General features: G+C 43.0%; 1 protein-coding gene across 3 annotated transcripts in view; it reads left to right on the forward strand.

The window, feature by feature from the left end:
• The window catches only part of PLA2G4F (phospholipase A2 group IVF), a 224,317-nt gene that overhangs the window by 64,913 nt on the left and 133,689 nt on the right, over positions 1-25,715 (forward strand). For 2 of the 3 annotated variants that reach the window (XM_073577855.1, XM_073577856.1), the window contains 4 exons: positions 19,872-19,929; positions 22,398-22,564; positions 23,883-23,996; positions 24,067-24,104. In XM_073577855.1, the coding sequence (XP_073433956.1) occupies positions 19,872-19,929; positions 22,398-22,564; positions 23,883-23,996; positions 24,067-24,104 (377 nt within the window). The remainder of the gene's footprint in view (positions 1-19,871; positions 19,930-22,397; positions 22,565-23,882; positions 23,997-24,066; positions 24,105-25,715) is intronic. The other variant, XM_073577857.1, reaches the window with a different exon arrangement.

Consider the following 25,715-nt stretch of genomic DNA (forward strand, 5'->3'; position numbering starts at 1 on the left):
ATATTTTTCTTCCAGGGCACCCAAAATGAGATTGGCGAATGTACATGCTGCCGGGGTACCCATCGGGGTACCCACATTTTGACGGTACCACGTACAATCAAAAGTGAATGCATTGTGAGTAAGTATGAAATTCAAAGCTTCACAAACAAAATCCACAAAGCCCTGTTCTTTGCCTGTGGAGTTCAATATTTCTCTAATAGTATCCACACCCAACTTCTGGGGAATTCGTGTATATAAGCTCTCCACATCTATGGATGTCAGCATAAAGCCGGGTTGCCAAGCAAAGTCCCGTATCACATGCAGAAAAGCATTGGTGTCCTTTATATACGACGGGATGTCTCCCAACAAAGGGCGCAGCAACCAATCAATATACTGGGACAGAGATTCCGTGACGGATCCTATCCCAGATACGATTGGGCGTCCTGGGGGACAAGAAGCAGACTTGTGGATTTTGGGTACGTGGTACCAGTGGGGGCACGTGGGAAACTCCGGCAGCAATTTCTCTGCCTTCTTCTCAGAAATAACATCCATCATGACATATTTCCTGAGTAACGACCTTAATTCCCTGATGTACCTGGGAGTGGGATCAGTCTTCAATCTGGTATATGTTACTGTATCAGATAACTGTCGGTGTGCCTCAGAAAAATACATATCCCTGGGCAACAAAACCGTGTTGCCGCCTTTATCCGAGGGTCTCACTATGGTATCAGACCATTCTCTGATCTCCACCATGGCCTTCCTTTCTGAGTCTGTCAGATTAGAAGGCACTACAGGATATACCAATGATTCAATGTCCTTTATAACTTGCATTTCAAACACATCAATAAGGTTACCCGGGGATATGGGAGGCATGTATTATGAAGCAACCCCCCCTGTAAACGGTCTATTGGTCAACTGTGATTCATTAATAGTTACCCTATCTGAGCCTGTGATACTGAGTAGTAAATTGGCATCTTCATGTAAATCAGCTAATGCTCCTGTGCCAGCCATGAAACCTAAAGGGCCCACCCTACATTGTGCTTCCCCAGATAATTTACTATCAATGGGGGGTTTTGCTGTAAAGTGTTTATGCAAATGGATCTTCCTGATAGACTTAAATAAATCAATTCTAAAGTCAGTCATATCGAAAGGCTGTGGTATGCAAAAATTAAGACCTTTAGATAATAATGCAAAATGGGAATCATTCAAAACATGTCCTGTCAAATTGATCACTGAAAATGGTTGAGAGTCCGTTATTACTTCTGTCTCCACGAGACCTGTTTCCTCTTGCGGTACCGACCGAAAACTCTTCCTCCTTCCTCTTCTGACTCTCCGCCTAAAGGGACATTAGATCCAGCTCGGGCTACTTCACATGCTGATTGCTGGTCGGGTGAGGTAGTATTGTGACTGACCCCCTCCCCCACGCTGGAATCTGAATCTGTAGTGAGGTAATCTTTTTTTACTGGTGCCCGTTTCTGTTTGTGATAGAAATGTTTATTTTTCCCTTTACCAAAATGCCCAAAGTTAGTATTAATATTGGATCGTTGTTTATTCCAATTAAAAATCTGACCACTGGCGAAATCATTTTTGTCCCGTAGAAATTTATCACGTTTTCTTGATTTAATTTCCGCCTGTATCGGTAGAAGTTTACTGTCCATCTTTTTATTAAACAATGTCCACTGATTTTCTGTCAGTCTGGATTTTAGTTCCTCTTGTGCTTTAACAAGATCATGTTTTACTGTCTCATAATTATGTAAATTCGTGGCCAAAACTAGTTGCAACAAATCCTGTGAGCATTTCAATAGAATCTTCTCCCATTCTGTACGGAACGAAGTGTTATCACTAAAATTAGAAATATCTTTCCATACTCGTAGTCCTCGTGGTACTCGTCCACAATCGCTGTATGACATTAATGATTTATTAGTCCAAAACAATTTTATCTCTATCTCAGCCAAATTCATTAGTTTTATCTCTAATGATTTTGTGCTTAAAGTTTGCACCTCATCACAAGTTTCGCACTCCTTAAAATAATTGTCCACATCCTCCCGACCTGTTTGCAGGTTACTGCCCAGTGTGGTTACTCCATGTTGAAGCGCTCGAGCAGCGCGAAACGGCCGTTGTCAGCCTTTCTTGCACTCCTTATGTCACTCCCCCGACTTGACATGTTTATGATATGTCAATAAATCAGTGAAACTTCCATCTCGATGAGTGCGGCCTTTTCTCTTTGCATGGATTCCCAGGATTGACTGTTTCCAGGTCTGGCACCCGAGATTCCCAGCTGCTGGGCTTCTGTATGCCGCACATCATTTGAAGTCACACGGTAACAGCGGTGCCGTCCGCTTTTTATCTTGAGTTTTGTGATATATATGTGTGTGTATATACACTCACTGGCCACTTTATTAGGTACACCATGCTAGTAACGGGTTGGACCCCCTTTTGCCTTCAGAACTGCCTCAATTCTTCGTGGCAGAGATTCAACAAGGTGCTGGAAGCATTCCTCAGAGATTTTGGACCATATTGACATGATGGCATCACACAGTTGGCGCAGATTTGTCGGCTGCACATCCCTGATGCGAATTTCCCGTTCCACCACATCCCAAAGATGCTCTATTGGATTGAGATCTGGTGACTGAGGAGGCCATTTGAGTACGGTAAACTCATTGTCATGTTCAAGAAACCAATCTGAGATGATTCGAGCTTTATGACATGGCGCATTATCCTGCTGAAAGTAGCCATCAGATGTTGGGTACATTGTGGTCATAAAGGGATGGACATGGTCAGCAACAATACTCAGGTAGGCTGTGGCGTTGCAACGATGCTCAATTGGTACCAAGGGGCCCAAAGAGTGCCCAGAAAAAATTCCCCACACCATGACACCACCACCACCAGCCTGAACCGTTGATACAAGGCAGGATGGATCCATGCTTTCATGTTGTTTACGCCAAATTCTGACCCTACCATCCGAATGTCGCAGCAGAAATCGAGACTCATCAGACCAGGCAACGTTTTTCCAATCTTCTACTGTCCAATTTCGATGAGCTTGTGCAAATTGTAGCCTCAGTTTCCTGTTCTTAGCTGAGAGGAGTGGTACCCAGTGTGGTCTTCTGCTGCTGTAGCCCATCTGCCTCAAAGTTCGACGCACTGTGCGTTCAGAGATGCTCTTCTGCCTACCTTGGTTGTAACGGGTGGCAATTTGAGTCACTGTTGCCTTTCTATCAGCTCGAACCAGTCTGCCCATTCTCCTCTGACCTCTGGCATCAACATGGCATTTCCGGCCACAGAACTGCCGCTCACTGGATTTTTTTTCTTTTTCGGACCATTCTCTGTAAACCCTAGAGATGGTTGTGCGTGAAAATCCCAGTAGATCAGCAGTTTCTGAAATACTCAGACCAGCCCTTCTGGCACCAACAATCATGCCACGTTCAAAGGCACTCAAATCACCTTTCTTCCCCATACTGATGCTCGGTTTGAACTGCAGGAGATTGTCTTGACCATGTCTACATGCCTAAATGCACTGAGTTGCCGCCATGTGATTGGCTGATTAGAAATTAAGTCTTAACACACAGTTGGACAGGTGTACCTAATAAAGTGGCCAGTGAGTGTATGTGTATGTATGTGTGTATATATATATATATATATATATATATATATATATATATATATATATATATATATATATATATATATATATATAACTGAATGTATGTACATTATGTTTGTATCGCCAACCAAGCACAAAGCATCTTTCATTTCACCAGAACTATTTAAAAGAAGCTGAGCTGTGATGATCCCTTTAAGAGGGAAGATGTGCCTGTAGGATGGAGGATGTGTGATGGTATATGGGTACAGGAGGGAGGGATTCATTTCTGTCATGTGCTCTCTGCTCCTTTTTGGAGGGCAGACAATGGCTGGGAGCTTATGTTCCCAGGGATGCTAGATTTCGTCTACCATGTCAGTGTCTGCTGAGGTGTGGTCAAGTGGAAACACTTGCTCATAGCAAGTTTACCCGCCGTGTACCTTGGATACCTGCATTCTGGCGCTGGGAGCTGGTATCCAAGGTACACAGTGGGTAACTAAGTGCTGTCTATTGATTTGTCACCTTCTACTATGAGAGGGGTAGCAGAGTCCATAGATGATACCAGTATGGTATGGTTAGAAGCTGTATCTTTACACTGCGTGCAGAATTATTAGGCAAGTTGTATTTGAGAGGATTCTTTTTATTATTGAACAACAACTATGTTCTCAATCAACCCAAAAGACTCATAGATATCAAAGCTTAATATTTTTGGAAGTTGGAGTGGGTTTTTTTTTAGATTTGGCTATCTTAGGAGGATATCTGTTTTTTTCAGGTAACTATTACTGTGCAGAATTATTAGGCAACTTAATAAAAACCAAATATATACCCATCTCACTTGTTTATTTTCACCAGGTGAACCAATATAACACAAAATTTAGAAATAAACATTTCTGACATTCAAAAAACAAACAAAAAAAATCAGTGACCAATATAGCCACCTTTCTTTACGATGACACTCAAAAGCCTTCCATCCATAGATTCTGTCAGTTGGTTGATCTGTTTAAGATCAACATTGCGTGCAGCAGCCACCACAGTCTCCCAGACACTGTTCCGAGAGGTGTACTGTTTTCCCTCCCTGTAGATCTCACATTTTATGAGGGACCACAGGTTCTCTATGGGGTTCAGATCAGGTGAACAAGGGGGGCCATGTCATTATTTTTTCTTCTTTTAGACCTTTACTGGCCAGCCACGCTGTGGAGTATTTGGATGCATGTGATGGAGCATTGTCCTGCATGAAAATCCTGTTTTTCTTGAACGATACCGACTTCTTCCTGTACCACTGCTTACAGAAGGTGTCTTCCAGAAACTGGCAGTAGGTCTGGGGAGTTGAGCTTCACTCCATCCTCAACCCGAAAAGGTCCCACAAGTTCATCTTTGATGATACCAGCCCATACCAGTACTCCACCTCCACCTTGCTGGCGTCTGAGTCGGAGTGGAGTTCTCTGCCCTTTACTGATCCAGCCTCGAGCCCATCCATCTGGCCCATCAAGAGTCACTCTCATTTCATCAGTCCATAAAACCTTAGAAAAATCAGTCTTAAGATAGTTCTTGGCCCAGTCTTGACGTTTTATCTTATGTTTCTTGTTCAAAGTTGGTCATTTTTCAGCCTTCCTTACCTTGGCCATGTCCCTGAGTGTGGCACACCTTGTGCTTTTTGATACTCCAGTAACGTTGCAGCTCTGAAATATGGCAAAATTGGTGGCAAATGGCATCTTGGCAGCTTGACGCTTGATTTTCCTCAATTCATGGGCAGTTATTTTGCGCCTTTTTTTATCAACACGCTTCTTGCGACCCTGTTGGCTATTTGCCATGAAACGCTTGATTGTTCGGTGATCACGCTTCAAAAGTTGGGCAATTTCAAGACTGCTGCATCCCTCTGCAAGACATCTCACAATTTTTGACTTTTCAGAGTCCGTCAAATCTTTCTTCTGACCCATTTTGCCAAAGGAAAGGAAGTTGCCTAATAATTAAGCACACTTTATGTAGGATGTTGATGTCATTAGTCCACACCCCTCCTCATTACAGTGATGCAAATCACCTGATTTACATAATTGGCAGCTTGCAGTAGGACAACACATGTAAAAAAGATGATGTGATCAAAATACTCATTTGCCTAATAATTCTGCACACAGTGTATAATGGAGTGAAGATATGATGGACATTGTTAGAATAGTCAAAGTATATGAAAGGTTTCTGGGTGTGTGTGCACTGTACAATGGGCTGCACTTGGGGCAGCTGAGCAGGTCAGGGTTGAGAATGTGAGTAGGTGGTGGTCATCAGATAAAGGGGTAAGGTTAGATATAGAACAGAGGCGGGTGAAGATGAAGTCAAGGGTAAAGTTGTGTTCAAAAGTTTACATACCCGGCAGAATTTTTGGTTTCTTGGCCATTTTTCAGATAATATGAATGATAACACCAAATCTTTTTCTCCACTCATGGTTAGTGGTTGGATGAAGCCATTTATTGTCAAACTAATATGTTTTCTCTTTTTAAGTAATAATAACAACCCAAAACATCCAAATGACGCTAATCAAAAGTTTACATACCCGGGTGATTTTGGCCTGATAACATGCACAGAAGTGGACACAAATGGGTTTGAATGGCTAGTAAAGGTAACATCCTCACCTGTGACCTGTTTCTTGCAATCAGTGTGTGTGCATAAAAGCTAAGTGAGTTTCTGGGATCCAGACAGACTCTTGCATCTTTCATCCAGCCACTGATGTTTCTGGATTGTGAGTCATGGGGAAAGCAAAAGAATTGTGAAAAAGTAGTTGAACTGTATAAAACGTGAAAGGTATACAAAAAGATATCTAAGGAATTGATAATGCCAGTCAGCAGCATTCAAACTGTAATTAGTGAATGGAAAATCAGGGGCTCTGTAAAAACAAAACCACGGTCAGGTAGACCAACAAAGATTTCGTCCACAACTGCCAGGAAAATTGTTTGGGATGCAAAGAAAAACCCACAAACAATATCAGCTGATATGGAGATGTGCGAGCTACAAAGGCACAGGAAACTTGGTCAAAGTTGAAGGAAAGATGAATGCAGCATGTTATCAGCAAATACTGGAGGCAAATTCGCACTCATCAGCCTGGAAGCTGCTCATGGGACGTACTTGGATGTTCCAAAATGTCAACGATGCAAAACACAAGGCCAAGTCGACCTGTCATTGTCTATAGCAGGACAAAGTGAAGGTTCAGGAGTGGCCATCTCAGTCTCCTGACCTCAGTATCATTGAGCCACTCTGGGGAGATCTCAAGTGCGCAGTTCATGCTAGACAGCCCAGGAATTTACAGGAACTGGAGGCTTTTTGCCAAAAAGAGTGGGCAGCTTTACCATCTGAGAAAATAAAGAACCTCATCCACAACTATCACAAGACTTCAAGCTGTCATTGATGTTAGAGGGGGCAATACATGGTATTAAGAAATGTGGTATGTGATCTTTTGATCAGGGTCATTTGGATGTTTTGGGTTGTCATTATGATTTAAAAAGAGGAAACACAGTAGTTTGACAATAAATGGCTTCACCCAACCACTAGCCATGAGTGGAAAAAAGTTTTGGAGCTATCATTCATGTTCTCTGAAAAAAGGCCAAGAAAGCAAAAATTCTGCCAGGGTATGTAAACTTTTGAGCACAGCTGCATTTCCATCTATGTGGGTGACAGTGGAAGACTACTACCGACTAATGGGTATCAATGGGGATGTTGAAATGTCGTCAGAGAGAAATTGGAGAAGTTATCAATAAAGGAACTGGTAGGTGTCGGTAAATGATGCCCGCTTGGAGGTAGGAAGGAGAGTGGATACAGACAAAGTGCACTTTAAAAGCAGGGAGTACAAGGGAGGGTAGAGGAGGGATTGGGTTGAATATGCAGTTGATAGAACCATGTTTCATTTGAAGGATTCGTAAGGTGACAATACAGCAGAAACGTCCAATGTAGAAAGAAACTACACCACCCAAAGAAATATATCTAGGGGTTGTGTTTACTGTGAACTCAAAGGGGGTTCATGGAATTTTATAACATTAGGCTGTAAAAAGTATTTCTTTTGCCACAAAGTTTTCATTTTCACAATAGAGAATTGACGAAACTGGGTAATTTGTTATGCAGTATCTCCGTGGTATGGCACAGAAAAGGGAGGTGCACGATTTGTCTTTCAGAGTGAAATTTTGCCTATAATAGATTATTGGCACCATGTTACTTTTACAGAGCCCCTGAGGTGCAGAAATAGTAGAAACCACCCACAAGTGACCCAATTTTGGATACTACTTTCTGCATGAGATTCAGCTAGGTGTGCAGTAAGTATTTTTGAACTCGCAATTGCTTTACAGAATTTTAAACCATTGGCATGAGAAACTGAATATTTTATTTTACCATTCGCCACAACAGCACCCACTGGAGAGAGGGATCCGCCCATAGGAACAGGAAACCTACAGAGATAAAAGAGGGCCGTCCGCCTCGCCTCCTCAGTTGGTTTCCTGTTCCTATGGGAACCGCAGGATTTTCTCTGCAGAAGAAAAATACCTGGTCCAGTGGTTAGCTACCTGCGCAGTATCCATGCGAAAGGCAGGGGCTCCTGTCCAGAAGCAGCGTCGGGGGAGTGCTGTACTCCGGCTCCCCCCTCGTCTGAGCAACAGCAGCAGAAACGCTGGGTCCGGGGAAGGCCGCCCGCAGTTCCTGCAGGAGACGCGCTGTCGGGGTCCAGATATAGCCGTCCCGGCCCGCGTGGGAGCGCGGGGCCGGAGGAGAGAATGCAGCCTCCGTTCCCCTAATTGGCTTCAGCGCAGCTCCAGGAGCACTCACATGCAAGCAGCGCCGCTGGCCCGGAAGTTGTAAGGGGGAATTTCCGGGTCACAGGAGCATTGCGGGACCGCGCATATGCACACAGGTGCTCCCGCCCCTGGAATGAGTAGGGGGAACTTCCGGGATAGCCGGGAGCTGTCCCCCAATGAGTGACGCGGCGCGGTCCCGGGAGCTAGATACCGGGCCGCGCACACACTCGTTATACTGTGCCTAGCCTGGGGGGGAGGGCGCCTTGGGGGGGAGGTACTGGAAGGCAGTATAGACCCCGGGGATGGTGGAAGACAGTATAAAAACCTCTGCAGTGTGGAGCTCGGCGTGCAAGCATGTCGTCTCAAGGGCAAAGCACACATCTCCCGGCAGGTGATACAGCAGCGAGCTCGTCCAAGGACCACTCTAATAGGGGCTCCACGGACAGAAGCCATGCCACCAAACCTGTACCTCAGCCTCTTGATCCGGTACCTACAGATTCACTGGGTGAGTGTGCCACTCTCTGCCTATCAAGCTGACTACCCTTCTCTCTCTCTCTCTTTTTCGCTACGTCTCTCCTCCCTTAGACTAAGAAGAAAAAAAAAAAAAAAACTAAGAATAAGGAATGTGCCCTTTGTAGATGCCCTCTACCTGACTCCTACTCCAAAAGGCAGTGTAAAAAATGTATTGCTGAAGCCGTGCAGCTAGCATCAGTGTCAGACACGGACATATGGGCAATGATAAGAGAGGAATTACAAGCCCTGACTCAGTCAAGTAGTGTACCTACTCATACCAAAAGCAAAAAGCCGATTATATCCAGCTCAGACTCTAACGAGGATGAGGCTGTGATCTCCAATACCTCTGGAGCATCTATGTCACCATCTTCAGATATGGAAGGGCATTCATGCTTTCCCCTAGAAAGCATGGATAATTTAGTGAAATCCGTAAGAACCACTATGGAGTGCACAGAAGCAAAGGGGCCGCAAACGACACGGGATGTAATGTTTGCAGGTCTAGCTGAGAGAAAGAGAAGCCTTTCCCGTAATTCCAGCTATCAAATCTTTAATTAAGAAAGAGTGGGAGAAACAGGACCAAAGAGGTTACCTCCCTTCAGCCTCAAAGAGGAGATACCCATTCAGTGATGAGGAGCTGCTAACTTGGACTAAGGTTCCGAAAGTTGATGCAGCGGTCGCCTCTACCTCAAAACAATCATCTTTACCAGTAGAGGATGCAGGAATATTAAAGGATCCTCTTGACCGCAAAGCAAATGCCTCGCTGAAAAAAGCTTGGGAAGCATCTACCGGCACTTTTAAGCCAGCAGTGGCCAACACTTGTACAGCCCGTTCTATGCTGGTCTGGTTTGACCAACTTGATCAGGAGATAGACCAAAAGACCTCCAGGGACAAATTACGAGCCGCTATTCCCTTAATCCAGGGTGCGGCAGCGTTATAGCTGATGCTTTGGCTGACTCATTGAGCCTTGCAGCCAGAACAGCAGGCTTACTTAACGCCAGGCATAGCCTGTGGCTTAAAAGCTGGAAAGGGGGGACACAGTCCAAATCAAAGCTCTGCTCCATCCCTTGTGAGAGTGAGTTTCTTTTCGGAAAGACCCTAGATGAGATCCTCACCAAGGCGAAGGAAAGGAAAAAAGGGCTTCCCTAGCCCCTCTCTTCCATTTTATAGGAGGGCGTTCAGGAGGCGGCCATTTGGTAGAGGAAGACCAGTGGAAAATCAAAATCGTTGGCCCACGAAGGAGGACAAAAATAAAGGTGCCATGTTTAAAGGATCCTCATTCCGCAAAGACAAATACTGAAGAACCAGTCCCCACAGTAGGAGGAAGACTGAAGTTTTTTGTCCAAGAATGGGAAAATATTACAGCCAGTCCTGGACATAATTAAACATGGGCTAAAAATAGAATTTCATCATGTCCTCCATGACTCATTTGTTATAACCTCTCTCAACTCCCGAATACAACAGCAGGCCCTCGAAGTTGAGATTCTAAGCTTATTGGACAAGAATGTATTGGTCAGAGTACCAAAAGAACAGGAAGGGAGAGGATTTTATTCCCCTCTTTTCCTGGTCCCTAAGCCTGACGGCTCATTCAGGACAATCATCAATCTAGAAAAACTAAATACATTCATTTATAATCATAGATTTAAGATGGAATCTATCAGGTCTACAATTAACCTTCTCTTTCCCAAATGTATGATGGCCGGCTTAGATTTAAAAGATGCTTATTACCATCTTCCCATCTATTACATATATCAGAAATGTCTCAGAGTGGTGGTCTCCCTCGATGGCTTCATACACCATTTCCAGTTCAAAGGAATGCCATTTGGCCTCTCCATCGCACCGCGAGTCTTTACAAATGTGATGCTGGAGGTGATGGCCTTCCTACGGCAGAAGGACACTTTGATAATTCCTATCTTGAAGACTTCTTGATAGTAGGAAACTCCACTCGACAATGCTGTAGGTGAGTTGCTGACACAATCTCATCCCTACAGGCTCTAGGTTGGATCATAAACTTCAACAAGTCCAGGATCGTGCCGCAGTCCGTTCAGTCCTTCTTAGGTCTCCAGTTAGACTCCACAAGTCAAAAATGTCTGCTACCGCAGGTAAAAATCTCAATGATGAAAATTAGAACAGCAGTGGACAAACCATGCATGTCCTTGAGGGAAGCGATGTCCCTGTTAGGATCTCTTACCTCCTGTATCCCGGTGGTCCGGTGGGCCCAGTTCCATACCTGGGAATTACAACAGCAACTTCTCCTAGAGGAGATTTGTGCACGGGGGCATCTGGAAACGAAAATTACCTTGTCTCAAATAGTCCTAACTTCCCTAGCATGGTGGTAAAATGACTATCACCTATCGGGAGAGGTTCCGTGGGTAATAACACCTTCCCATATCGTAACTATCGACGCCAGCATTACAGGATGGGGTCTCACATGGGAAAAGCCTTCTCCCAAGGTCGGTGGGGTTTTGAAGAGCTGCAGGATTCTTAGAACTTAAAAGAATTGAATGCGGTTAGTCATGCGGAAATTCTGGATGCTCTTCAAGCCCCTTGGCAGTTCGAACTGGCATATGCCTTCCCTCCAATTATACTACTGCCGCAAGTCATCAGAAAAATCAGGGCAGAGAAGGCAAGAGTAATTTTGATAGCGCCGTTTTGGCCCAAGAGACCATGGTTCTAATGGCTACAGACCATGTCAGTGTCAGACCCTTGGGTTGTCCCCTCAACCCCCAAACTACTCACTCAAGGGCCATTCTTCCATCCTCAAGTGGACAACCTCTACTTGACTGTTTGAAACTTGAGAGGGAAATGCTGAGAGCAAGAGGGTTCACGGAGGGGTTAGTCAACACTCTCCTACAAAGTCGAAAGTTGACTACCACAAAAATTTACACCAGGATATGGAAGAAATTCCTAGAGTTCCACACAGGTCCCGAATCTAGAGAAATCCCGAAAGTACCCATCCTAGAATTCCTACAAAAGGGAAAAGATCTAGGGCTATCTGTCAATACACTGAAGGTCCAAGTGTCTGCTCTAGGGGCCCTCTATAGCTATCGTGGCAGGCAACAGATGGATATCCAGATTCATCACCGCCTGTGAACGGATTAACCCGGTCCATATATCTAGAATTCTCCCTGGGACTTAAACCTGGTCCTGGATGCCCTAACAGGTACCCCCTTTGAACCATTAGACTCAGTATCTCTAAAATACCTTTCTCCTAAGACTGTGCTCTTAGTGGCACTAACTTCAGCCAGAAGAGTCAGCGACATACAGGCACTATCTATAAGATCCTCCGTTCCTATTAACATTCCAGGATTGGTTGATATTAAAACCAGACCCCTCATATCTGCCAAAAGTAGCAGGGAAATTTCACAGATCGAAAGAAATCCATCTCCCCTCGTTCTTTAGTAACACTTCTCCAGAGGAAGAAAAATTCCACACCCTAGACATGAGAAGAGTAGTATTACAATACATTGAGAGGTCTAGGAGCTGGAGGAAGAGTAGGGCTCTATTTATATCCTTCCAGGACTGAAAGAAGGGGTATGGAGTCACGAGGGGTACCCTATCCCGGTGGATTAGAGACGCAATCTGTCTGGCATACTCCGTGAGAAATGAAGATCCTCCAGAGGGTATCAGGGCACATTCCGCCAGAGCTATGGCATCCTCCTGGGCGGAAAGGGGGAGATGTCGCAATCGAATCTATATGTAAGGCCGCAACTTGGTCGTCTCCTTCTACCTTTTATAACCACTACAGGCTCGATTTGTCATCCTCCTCTGACCTAGCCTTTGGTAGAGCTGTCCTCCGCATGGTGGTCTCTCCCAGGTGAAGGTCTCTGAAAGTCTCTCCAGTGGGTGCTGTCGTGGCGAAGGGTAAAAAGACGGATTACTTACCGGTAATGCTCTTTTAATGAGTCCACGACAGCACCACTCACTACCCTCCCTAAAATTAATATAGCACGTATTCTCTTGCTTAGAGAGATAAAAATGGATAAGCTAAAACATAAAAATCGCCGGTCCTCTGGGTACTCTGAAATCTAACTGAGGAGGAGAGGCAGACCGCCCTCTTTTATCTCTGTAGGTTTCCTGTTCCTATGGGCGGATCCCCCTCTGCAGTGAGGTTTGTCGTGGACTTATTAAAAGAGCATTACCGGTAAGTAAGGCTAGTTTCACACTTGCTTTTTTTTGCAGCGCGTTTTTCCCGCAAAAAAACGCATTGAAAAAACGCATACAACTGCTGCGTTTTTTTCAAGCATTTTTATGAGCATGCATGAAAAAAACGCAGCGTTTTTATGCATTTGTATGCGTTTTTAGTGCGTTTTTACCGCGTTTGCGTTTTTTTCCAACATTAGGTGGCCCCTCACACTAACCCAAACCATGACTTTACTAACCCTAACCCTAACCCTGACCCTAACCCTTAACCAAATCATACTTAACCCTAACCTAAACCCTAACTAACCCTAACCCTGACCCTAACCCTAACACTAACCCTGACCCTAACCCTTAACAAAACCATACTTAACCCTAACCCTGACCCTAACCCTGACCCTAACCCTTATCCAAACCATACTTAACCCTAATCCTGACCCTAACCCTGACCCTAACCCTTAACAAAACCATACTTAACCCTAACCCTGACCCTAACCCTAACCCTGACCCTAACCCTTAACCAAACCATACTTAACCCTAATCCTGACCCTAACCCTTAACAAAACCATACTTAACCCTGACCCTAACCCTGACCCTAACCCTAACCCTGACCCTAACCCTTAACCAAACCATACTTAACCCTAATCCTGACCCTAACCCTGACCCTAACCCTGACCCTAACCCTTAACCAAACCATACTTAACCCTAATCCTGACCCTAACCCTGACCCTAACCCTTAACAAAACCATACTTAACCCTAACCCTGACCCTAACCCTGACCCTAACCCTGACCCTAACCCTGACCCTAACCCTTAACCAAACCATACTTAACCCTAATCCTAACCCTGACCCTAACCCTTAACAAAACCATACTTAACCCTAACCCTGACCCTAACCCTGACCCTAACCCTAACCCTGACCCTAACCCTTAACCAAACCATACTTAACCCTAATCCTGACCCTAACCCTGACCCTAACCCTTAACCAAACCATACTTAACCCTAATCCTGACCCTAACCCTGACCCTAACCCTTAACAAAACCATACTTAACCCTAACCCTGACCCTAACCCTAACCCTAACCCTGACCCTAACCCTTAACCAAACCATACTTAACCCTAATCCTGACCCTGACCCTAACCCTGACCCTAACCCTTAACCAAACCATACTTAACCCTAATCCTGACCCTAACCCTTAACAAAACCATACTTAACCCTAACCCTGACCCTAACCCTTAACCAAACCATACTTAACCCTAATCCTGACCCTAACCCTGACCCTAACCCTTAACCAAACCATACTTAACCCTAACCCTGACCCAAACCCCAACCCTGACCCTAACCCTAAACCCCCTTAACTAACCCTAACTCTAACCCAAACCCCTAAATTCCATGGTTAAAAAAAAAAAACGCATATGCAAAAAAACGCATACATGAGCATGCCAGTGCGCACATATGCGCATCCATAGGCTATAATGGCCATTTTTAGCGCAAAACGTGCGCATATGTGCGCATGCGCTTTTTTGCAGGGCCAAAAAATGCAACATGCTGCGTCTGGAAAATACAAACGCACACCCCAAAAAAACGCAGCGCATGAAAATCGCATACATGCGCTTACAAGCGCGCAGGTATGCGCACCCATGTTAAATATAGGGGAAAAAACGCATGCGCACATATGCGTTTTTTTCCAGCGCTAAAAAACGCAAATGTGAAACCAGCCTAATCTGGCTTTTTTCCACTAAAATTTTTTTTTACCTTGACATTTTCAATTTTCATGGGAGAAAAACCCAGAATTCACTAAGCAATACTGCACATGTGATCAGAAACTATTGTTCAGGCAACATGCAGAAGGGAAGGGGCGCTATTGTGAGTTCAGAACTTTGCTGGAATGGTTTGCAGGTGCCATTTCAAATTTTTAATTTTTCCCAAAGGCTAACAATTGAAAATGGACCTAACAGTTTCTTACTAGTGATGAGTGAGTGTGCTCAGATATAGTGTTATCCGAGCATCTTGGGTGTGCTATATGTTTGAGTCCCCGCAGTTGCATGTTTCACTGCTGTTAGATAGCCGCAACATGTGGGGATTGCCTATCAAACACGCAATACCCATATGTTTCCATTGAAACATGTTTATTTTTTAAACATTGTCCATTATGTATAATAGACAACTTTATTTCTTGGGTCACTACAATTACAGCGATGTCAGATTTATGAGTTTTTATTTTGATTTGCTATTTTAGCTATTCACCAATTTTGATTTTTTTTTTTTTTTTGATCGCCTTATATTCAAATTTGTTTTTGAGGCACAAAACAAAGAAAAAAAAAAAAGCAATTCAGGATTTCCTTATGGCATTGACGGTGCATCAAAAGTAATAACACAACTTTGTTCTTTGGATCAGAATGGCTACATTTATTCCAGATTATATTACAAGGATGCCAGTTCCACATTTCTAACATACCCATCTATTAGCGACTCATCGTAAAGTGATTATTAAAGGGGTTGTCCGGGCTTTTCACATAATCTTAGTACATATCTGGGCTGCAGAATTATGACCATAAGTAATTTACTTTCTGTCACTAGTTTGCACGGTTTTCTAGATATTCTGAACAGAACGACCAAGAGGGGGGGTGTGTTATGGCATTGAAATGAGAACTAGTCGTAACCTCCTACTCTACTCCAAACATGCCCTCTATAGCAACAACCCCACCCTCCATAGCTACAGGCCCTCTCCATCCACATGAAGAAGCCTTCATCACACAGTAACAAATTCTCCCCCTCTAGCAGCCTCACTGCAGAGAGCAGCTGCTCCTCCCCCAGACACACACTGAACAGTGTTCTATGGAAAGTGAAACTAGTGAGGAGGGAAAATCGTCCTGTATTCTGGGACAGGCTGCTCCCATCAGTATTTGTGTCATTAGAGACATAGTGCTCACACATACACTGCACCAAATCTGCTGCTGTGTGAAGACATCAGTGACACAGAGCTGTCTCATTCACACAGCAGAGGCTTTGTCACACAACAGATTACATCAGTGACTGCCATCCCCTGTGCAGATTAGAAGCTGCAGACCCCCATCACTGGCCATCACACAGTCTGTTCTCACTGCTGCCAGCAGCCTGGGACAGTGAGGGAAGGAATTACTGATAATGAGTTATGTATTGTAATCATGGAGTGGCCCAGAATACAGGACGATTTTCCTTCCTCACTAGATTCACTTTCCATAGATCACTGTTCAGTGTGCGTCTGGGGGAGGAGCAGCTCTCTGCTGTCTGCACTGAGGCTGCTGGAGGGGAAGAATTTGTTACTGTGTGATGAGGGCTGCTTCATGTGGTTGGGGAGGGCCTGTAGCTATGGAGGGTGGGGTTGTTGCTCTAGAGGGCATGTTTGGAGTAGAGTAGGAGGTTACGACCAGTTCTCATTTCAATGCCATAACACACCCCCCCTTGGACGTTCTGTTCAGAATAACCAGAAAACCGTGCATACTAGTGACAGAAAGTAAATTACTTATTATGAATTATGAAATTCTGCAGCCCAGATATGTACTGAGATTATGTGAAAAGCCCGGAGAACCAGCGTCAAATATGCTAAAAATCTTTATAAATTTTAAACACAAAATAACAATCACCATTGAAAAAATAGAAAAAGAATGTTACGGGTACATGTACAAATCCATGGTTAAATCACTGATTTGTACATGTACCCATAACATTCTTTTTCTGTTTTTTTTTTCCTCAATTGTGATTGTAATTTGGGTTTAGATAAAATTTATAAAATATTTTAGCGTATTTGCCTCTGGTTCCCCTTATTATTACAGATTATATAACTTTTTATAATTTACTACTTTTGCACATTGAGGCTGTGTGCCCACGATGCGATTTTTAAGCGTTTGTGCTGCGATTTTCGGCGCGAAAGCGCTGCGAAAACGTTTAAAAATTGTGTACAGAACGCCCCCCATGCATTCCTATGGCATTCCGCACATGCTGTGCTAATGCTGCGCTTTTTTCCGCGGCGGAATCGCATCGCGGAAAAAATCGCAGCATGTTCATTCTTTTGTGCGGAATCGCAAAGAATTGCCGTGATTCCGCACCCATAGGAATGTATGAGAATCGCTTACTTCCCGCATGTGGCTATGCGGTTGGTACCCACGGTGTGGAGGAGAGGAGACTGTCCTCCAGGCCCTGGGTACCATACCCCTGTAAAAAAAAGAATAAAAATAAAAAATCGGGGTATATTTACCTTCCGACGTCCCGCGCTGCATTCCCGGCCTAAGCGTTCCCAGTAATGCCTTGCGGCAAGGTCCTGTGATGACGTAGTCTCGTGTGACTCTAGTGGTCTCACGAGATCGCTATAGTAACCCGAGACCAACGTCATCACAGGTCTCGCAAGGCATCGCTGGGTACGCTGTGGCCCGGGATGGCAGCGCGGGACGTTGGAAGGTAAATATACCCCGATTTTTTATTTTTTTAACATTTTATCTTTTACTATTGAGGCCGCATAGGCGGCCTCAATAGTGAAAAGCTGGTCACACTTGTCAAACACTATGTTTGACGAGTGTGACCAACCTGTCAATCACTTTCCAAGCGATGCTTCAAATCGCTTGGAAAGTGCTTGAGAAAATCGCGAACAGAATCGCGGTAAAATCGCACGGAAAAAAACGCGCGATTTCTGGGAAGGAGTCCGGTTTTTAGTGTGCGTTTTAACAAGCAACGTGGGCACATAGCCTAACAACGATTTAAAAAAAAAAAAAGGATATTTTATTCATGTATCGCCATAGTCGGGGAGCTAGAACTTATAGCTCAGTGGGGGTAGGGTTATTTTTTCAGGATGAGATTACATTTTTAGTGATACAACTTTTCTTAACATCCAAATTTTTTATTGCATTTTATTATGCTTTTTGTGCCCTAGTATGATGGAAAAAAAAGGGTTTTTGGTGTTTTATCAGGATAAATATTGTTACATTTGTATACTTTGGATTGTTCTGGATGCAGCAATATAAAGTATTTGTACAATTTTTCAATATGAAGAGTATTAGACCAGTCAGTTTCACACTGGCAGGAACTAACTGGCACCGGACCTGGAAGAACTGAGTCATTTTTTGGCGGTTGCAATGGCAACCATCGACACCTTGTGATCATGGAATGGGGGTGCTGAAAGGGTTAAAGAGGAAGCTGCCCTACTCTCACAACTATGTATCAGTTAATTATAAATAAAAGAAAGAAATCAAGGCAACAAAGATTGAGACAGAGAGGCTCCTTACCAAAGAAAGTAAAAATTATCCAAAAGTATTAACTTCATAAACAATAAGAAACTAAAAAATGATCGTGTTGGCCACCTCAAAAATAGTCTTCGTGAAATGGTGGAAGATAAGGAAAATGCCAATCTGCTAAACACCACCTACTGTATAGTGTTTACACATGAAAATGTCTTCCCCGGTAATTTTGACCTCTACTGTGGGCAAAATCTTTGAGGGTTTTCTAAGCGATGCTATTTTGGAGGACAAAAGAAATTGTGATGTTTCTTATGCTTTGCTTATAGCGCTATCTTATTTTGCAGCGCTTTACATAAACCCGGACCCGTGGAAGTGTATTTAACGTGAAACGGCCGCAGTCCTGTTTCTTGCCTGCACTTATCCTGCCCTCACAAACCTTGTCCATGTATGCTTTTCTGAAATAAAGGACTTAGGTTTTTTATGATACGGTAAACGGAGTGTGCTGCTTTTTTCCTTATTTTTTGGATTACAAAATTATCACTGTCGCCATTGGTGCTCGCAATCTAAATTCCCTATCAGTATTCCTTTGGAGTGTAGGAGGAAACCGGGGTACCCGGAGGAAACCCACGCCAACATGAGGAGAACATACATACTCCTTGCAAATGTTGTCCTTGGTGGGATTTATACCCAGGACCCCATGGCTGCAGTGCTAACTACTGAGCCACCGTGCTGATATTTAGCTGTGGAGTGCATGAATGACCAGTCTTCTGATCTGCTACATCCCTTCCTCCTTTAACAGCAGGCTCGGTATTTGTATATGTGTGTATTTGTGCAGAATTTGAGCAATGGTGGTATCATTGGTAATTAAATCAACCTATGGGAAATCTGGTTGTTACTATTCTTTTATAGATCAGCCTATTCTGAAGCCTTGTTTGTTCCTCATATGCACTTTTCTACTTCAGGTGTTATTATGGCATCTATTGGGCAGCACGGTGGCTCAGTGGTTAGCTGGGGTCCTGGGTTCGAATCCCACCAAGGACGACATCTGCAAGGAGTTTGTATGTTCTCCCCGTGTTTGCGTGGGTTTCCTCCGGGTTCTCCGGTTTCCTCCCACACTCCAAACACATACTGATAGGGAATTTAGATTGTGAGCCCCCATCAGTGACAGTGATGATAATGTGTGCTAACTGTAAAGCGCTGCGGAATATGTTAGCGCTATATAAAAATAAAGATTATTATTATTATTATTATTATGTGTTCTAGTGTTTATAATTCTTATGGACTGATAGTTTCTTTTTCACAATAATTACATTTTTCTGCATGAGACACAATTGAGCATTTCAATCAGAATACAAAACATGTTATGAAGAGTTTAAGCTCCATTTATTAGTTATACCCAGTTAATACACGGCAGTAGGACTGACAGACAGCGTGCTGCTCTTGGCTCTGTTAGGCCCATAGACTTTAGATAAGATGGAAGTTTCTATGCGCAAGTGTTACTCCATTCTGGTGGTTGGTGGAGGTCTTATGCCCCTCAAAAAATGCCATTGATGCTCCATTGATTTCTGCATATGTGATAAGTTTGTTAGAATCCCATTACCCCTTTAATTTTCTGTGCTAATCACAGCAAAACAGAATTGGGAATATATTGAGAATCTTATGTGTGTAAAATTATTTTGTTACTTTTCAGGCTCATCCTTGTGTATGTGTGGAAGGAAAAATAAAGTATGATGAAAATAAAGAGAATGGTAAGATGTTATTAAAGAACAATGATTTGCGTTATCCTTTTTAGAAGCATTTTTCATTCTGGTTGTAAGAAAATGGAAAATCTTAAAAAAAAAAAAAAAAAAACTAAATAAATTAAATATATACATACATACAGTACAGACCAAAAGTTTGGACACACCTTCTCATTCAAAGAGTTTTCTTTATTTTCATGACTATGAAAACTGTAGATTCACTCTGAAGGCATCAAAACTATGAATTAACACATGTGGAATTATATAATTAACAAAAAAAAGTGTGAAACAACTGAAAATATGTCTTATATTCTAGGTTCTTCAAAGTAGCCACCTTTTGCTTTGATTACTGCTTTGCTCACTCTTGGCATTCTCTTGATGAGCTTCAAGAGGTAGTCACCGGAAATGGTCTTCCAACAGTCTTGAAGGAGTTCCCAGAGATGCTTAGCACTTGTTGGCCTTTTTGCCTTCACTCTGCCGTCCAGCTCACCCCAAACCATCTCGATTGGGTTCAGGTCTAGGGACTGTGGAGGCCAGGTCATCTGGCGTAGCACCCCATCACTCTCCCTCTTGGTCAAATAGCCCTTACACAGCCTGGAGGTGTGTTTGGGGTCATTGTCCTGTTGGAAAAATAAATGATGGTCCAACTAAACGCAAACCGGATGGAATAGCATGCCGCTACAAGATGCTGTGGTAGCCATGCTGGTTCATTATGCCTTCAATTTTGAATAAATCTCCAACAGTGTCACCAGCAAAGCACCCCCACACCATCACACCACCTCCTCCATGCTTCACGGTGGGAACCAGGCACGTAGAGTCCATCCGTTCACCTTTTCTGTGTCGCACAAAGACACGGTGGTTGGATCCAAAGATCTCAAATTTGGACTCATCAGACCAAAGCACAGATTTCCACTGGTCTAATGTCCATTCCTTGTGTTCTCTAGCCCAAACAAGTGTATTCTGCTTGTTGCCTGTCCTTAGCAGTTGTTTCCTAGCAGCTATTTTACCATGAAGGCCTGCTGCACAAAGTCTCCTCTTAACAGTTGTTGTAGAGATGTGTCTGCTGCTAGAACTCTGTGTGGCATTGATCTGGTCTCTAATCTGAGCTGCTGTTAACCTGCGATTTCTGAGGCTGGTGACTCGGATGAACTTATCCTCCGCAGCAGAGGTGACTCTTGGTCTTCCTTTCCTGGGGTGGTCCTCATATGTGAGCCAGTTTCTTTGTAGCGCTTGATGGTTTTTGCCACTGCACTTGGGGACACTTTCAAGTTTTCCCAATTTTTCGGACTGACCTTCATTTCTTAAAGTAATGATGGCCACTCGTTTTTCTTTACTTAGCTGCTTTTTTCTTGCCATAATACAAATTCTAACAGTCTATTGAGTAGGACTATCAGCTGTGTATCTACCAGACTTCTGCACAACACAACTGATGGTCCCAACCCCATTTATAAGGCAAGACATCCCACTTATTAAACCTGACAGGGCACACCTGTGAAGTGAAAACCATTTCCGGTGACTACCTCTTGAAGCTCATCAAGAGAATGCCAAGAGTGGGCAAAGCAGTAATCAAAGCAAAAGGTGGCTACTTTGAAGAACCTAGAATATAAGACATATTTTCAGTTGTTTCACACTTTTTTGTTAATTATATAATTCCACATGTGTTAATTCATAGGTTTGATGCCTTCAGAGTGAATCTACAATTTTCATAGTCATGAAAATAAAGAAAACTCTTTTGAATGAGAAGGTGTGTCCAAACTTTTGGTCTGTACTGTATATACATATACACGTACATACATATTACATATGTATATACACACTATATATATATATATATATATATATATATATAATGTGTGTGTATGTACGTGTGTATACGGTATATATATGTATATAAATATATAATGTGCGTGTGTGTGTATGTATATATATATATATATATATATATATATATATATATATATATATATATATATGTGTGTGTATGTATATAGAGAATAAAAATCCTGAGTGCTGAAAAATAACTAATATATTGATAGTAGCAGGCAATATTTTATACTTTTTTTCCTTTTTAAAGCACTGCTCATTGTTTAGTCCTCCTTCATAAACTTCACAATTTTTTTCCTGTGTTAAACAAGGGAGAGGCACTTTATAAATCATGAAATTGGTGCAGATCGGTGAAAAGTGGTTAATAATGCCAGGTCTAGCAACTTTCTGAAAATAATAATCGCCCCTTTAAGACTGAATAACATATCTTTTTTTTTTCTAGAACCAATGCAATCCAATGGGCCATTTTACTGAATAAAAGCCCAGCTTATGTCATATTCTCATCTAACAGTATTTCCATACCCCTAAGTTCATCTCTCTTTTTTTTTTTCTCTCCTTAAAAACATGGGATGGAGACAAAGTGGGAGAATGTGTGTTTGGGGTAAGAACTAAAAGCATGCAAAGCCTAAATATGATCACGTCTAATTATTCAGGGGACTGCATGCTAAAGCTGGCTGTGCCGGGGTCTTATGAGAAACAGATAAGTGCTCCAGTTAAGCAATCTCGAACTAAAGAACAGGGCACATTTGTTTTCCATGCTGATAAAGAAATGAGTCCACATCTAGAGGTCTGTCTATTAAAGACGCTGAAAGTAGCACAGGTACGTTATCTGAAAAGTCCGCACTAATTTATTTTAACCCTTTAAATACCATTGTAGAGTACAGCACTTTACTTCCTGGAATCACACCCTTATCTAGCATGCGAAAGGATAAAAAAAAATTGTTATTATGGTAAACTTCTTTGGGGACAAAGTCAGTTTGACCCTATAGGGGTTTCCCAGAAGTGAAAGGTATCCTTAATTTATATGACTTACTTATGATTTAATGACTTACTGATTGCTGCTGGTTGAAATGAATGTCACACACATTTATGTGAAACTCTATTTATTGTCTCATAGACTGCGGGAAAAAAAGTACAGTACAGCACTCAACTATTACCAGTAGTCCCATAAACAATGATTCCATTCAGGCTGAGCAACTTCTGGACACGCAACAATCAGTAACTTATTCTCTATCTCATGGGTTGGTGATAAACCACTGTCCTTAGGCTATGTGCACACGCTGCGGATTCACCTGAGGGTTTTTCCACGCGGATCCGCAGGTAAAACCGCAGGTAAAGTGACCAGCGGTTTATCTGCGGATTAACCTGCGGTTTTGCCCTGCGGTTTCACACCTCTACTATGTTAAAGGTGTGAAACCGCTGCGGAATCTGCACAAAGAATTGACATGCTGCGGTTTGTAAACCGCAGCGTGAGCACAGCGGATTTGAAATGCCATAGGCTAACATGGTACTGTACCATGTCTGCGGAACTGCTGCGTTTCCGCAGGGCCAAAAACGCTGCGGAAACGCAGCAGAATCCGCAACGTGTGCACATAGCCTTAGTCCAACCTCTATGGTGAATTTCAGATCTATGTATTTGCATATTACATGTAAGGGTGGTTTTACATTAGCGTTTCAGGGCGCAGCGATGACCTGCGCACGGCCGCCGCTAAGCCCCGCCCTCTGCTGCGCCTCCTCCGGTAGCTCTGCCTACGGGCGCATGACACTGCATGCGTCCTGCGTCCCCTATCTTTATCACTGGGGACACAGGCCATGCGCAGTATGCGTTTGGCAGCGCATGCGTCCTTTTGACGGTGCGCCATACGCAACCTGTTGCAATTTGGTTGCGCTCGGCGCACCGTCAAAAGGACGCAGCACCGCCAAACGCATACTGCGCACAGCCTGCGTCCCCAGTGATAAAGATAGGGGATGCAGGACGCATGCAGCGTCATGCGGCAGGGGGCGGGACTTGGCGGCCGTGCGCAGGCCGTCGCTGCTCCCTGAAACGCTAATGTGAAACCACCCTAAGATGTGTTATGTTAACTACACTTGCCAACGTGACCATTTAAATAACATAATTTTTTTTTTTTTTTTTAAAGATTGACATGGGACCAGATCTTGATAAAAAGACATTATTTTTAGGTAAAGGCTCTGTACCAATGTCATCACTTCCCATAGGGCAGGAGATTGATATTGATCTACCTTTGTCCAAGGTAAAATAGTTTTTTGATTTATAAAATATGTTTGACTGCACAGCGCTTTAATTCTCTTTGTATTTTTTAGAATTACGTTGTGAACATGAGCATGACCAAGGAAGAGAGGTTAGTTTAATTCTTTAAATCCAATAATTAAATAAAAAGGGCCTACTTATTTTACTGAAAGTACAATTAAAATGTAACACATAATCATAGCCGTCAATAGCATTATAGTTCTTAGGATAGGTCATCAATATATAATTGTTAGTGTCCAGTAGTCCAGCACCCAGCATTCTCCCTGATTAGCTGTCATCACCACTTGTGGCGACTAGATGTAAACTATTCACAAAGCGGAACACCACAAGTAACATGTAGGTAGTGGCTACTGCTGAGTTCTGCAGATCAATACTTACTGTCTTCAGTAGGAGCTGCTCTGCAGTACCCAGCAGTGACTAATTAAAATGGAGCTGTGGTGTTTTGTTTTTTATTCAGAAAAACATATCAGGATACAAATTTTCCAAAAGTCATAATTTTTACATATTAACACCCCCGTGTACTAACACCCCCCCCCCCCCCCAAACCCTATTAGACCGCTTGTATTGTCCATATAGTCCTCATCTGGAGAGAAAAATAAAGGTTCGTAATATCCTTCCACTATTCGTGACATTACAGGTAGCATCCCACATATTCAAGGTGACTCTAGGCCCCCCAGCATATATCCAAGACCTTAACCAAACTCTAGCCAAGGCGTCCATAGCTTTTCAAATAGCGCCAATTTCCCTCTTTTTTTGTAAACCCCCTTTTCTAGCGTAATGGTATTTTTCACATATTTAAGATATTCTCCTCTCAAGGGCGGCTTTGACTTCTCTGTTTAATGAATACCTGTATTTCTTAAGCTATAACAATTCTGAAACACTTTATTTTACAACTTTGAAGCTACTGTACTCTTACTGCTGTACTATTCCTAAGTTATTCCTCCCAAGATTATATGAATAAATTGACAACTGGCTATTACAAATTACCTCACTCTATAATCTGTCCATGTAGATACTGATTGACTAGTATGTAAGGTATTGTTGACATTAGGAATAGTAAGCCAGATTTCAATTTCTTAAACATTTTTCCAGGAACAATAAAGTAGTAAAAAATTTTTCAAAAAATCATATTTTATGAACAAAATTATTTGCTACATCAGATGAGTCTGAGGAGGTGACGGATCCACTTTTAAAGGGTTGTCCGTTAGGCTAGGTTCACGCTGCGTTAGGGCATCTGTTTAACGGATGCGCTAACGCTGATGTCATTTTTGACATCTTTAGTGACCTAGCGCTAACGGTATGCGTTAACGCATGGTAGCGCTAAGGTACCATGCTTTAGCCCATACAGTTCTATGCACAGCGAACGGGTCCGTTCAATGTGCGTTAGTGGCATCGCACCCAAAAACGATGCATGCAGCGTTCGAGGGTGCGTCATGAATTAACGCATACTTGCTAACGCATGCCGATTTTGGTTTTCGTTAGGATACGCTACATTCATTGCGGGCAATGGCAGCTTTAACGGATCCATTGCATAGCGTTAGTGCCGCTATGTAACGGATCCGTCAGCGCATTGCCCCTAACGCAATGTGAACCCAGCCTTAAAGAACATCTGCTTTCAAATATTCTTCTAAGTATTTCTCATTTAATATATTATACGTTCAGCATTTAGAACCCTCAACTATAAGTCTAAGCACTGTATGAT

This window comes from Dendrobates tinctorius, unplaced genomic scaffold (genome assembly GCF_039654945.1).
Source record: "Dendrobates tinctorius isolate UK_male_01 unplaced genomic scaffold, ASM3965494v1 ptg000057l, whole genome shotgun sequence".
Classification (NCBI taxonomy): Eukaryota; Metazoa; Chordata; class Amphibia; order Anura; family Dendrobatidae; genus Dendrobates; species Dendrobates tinctorius.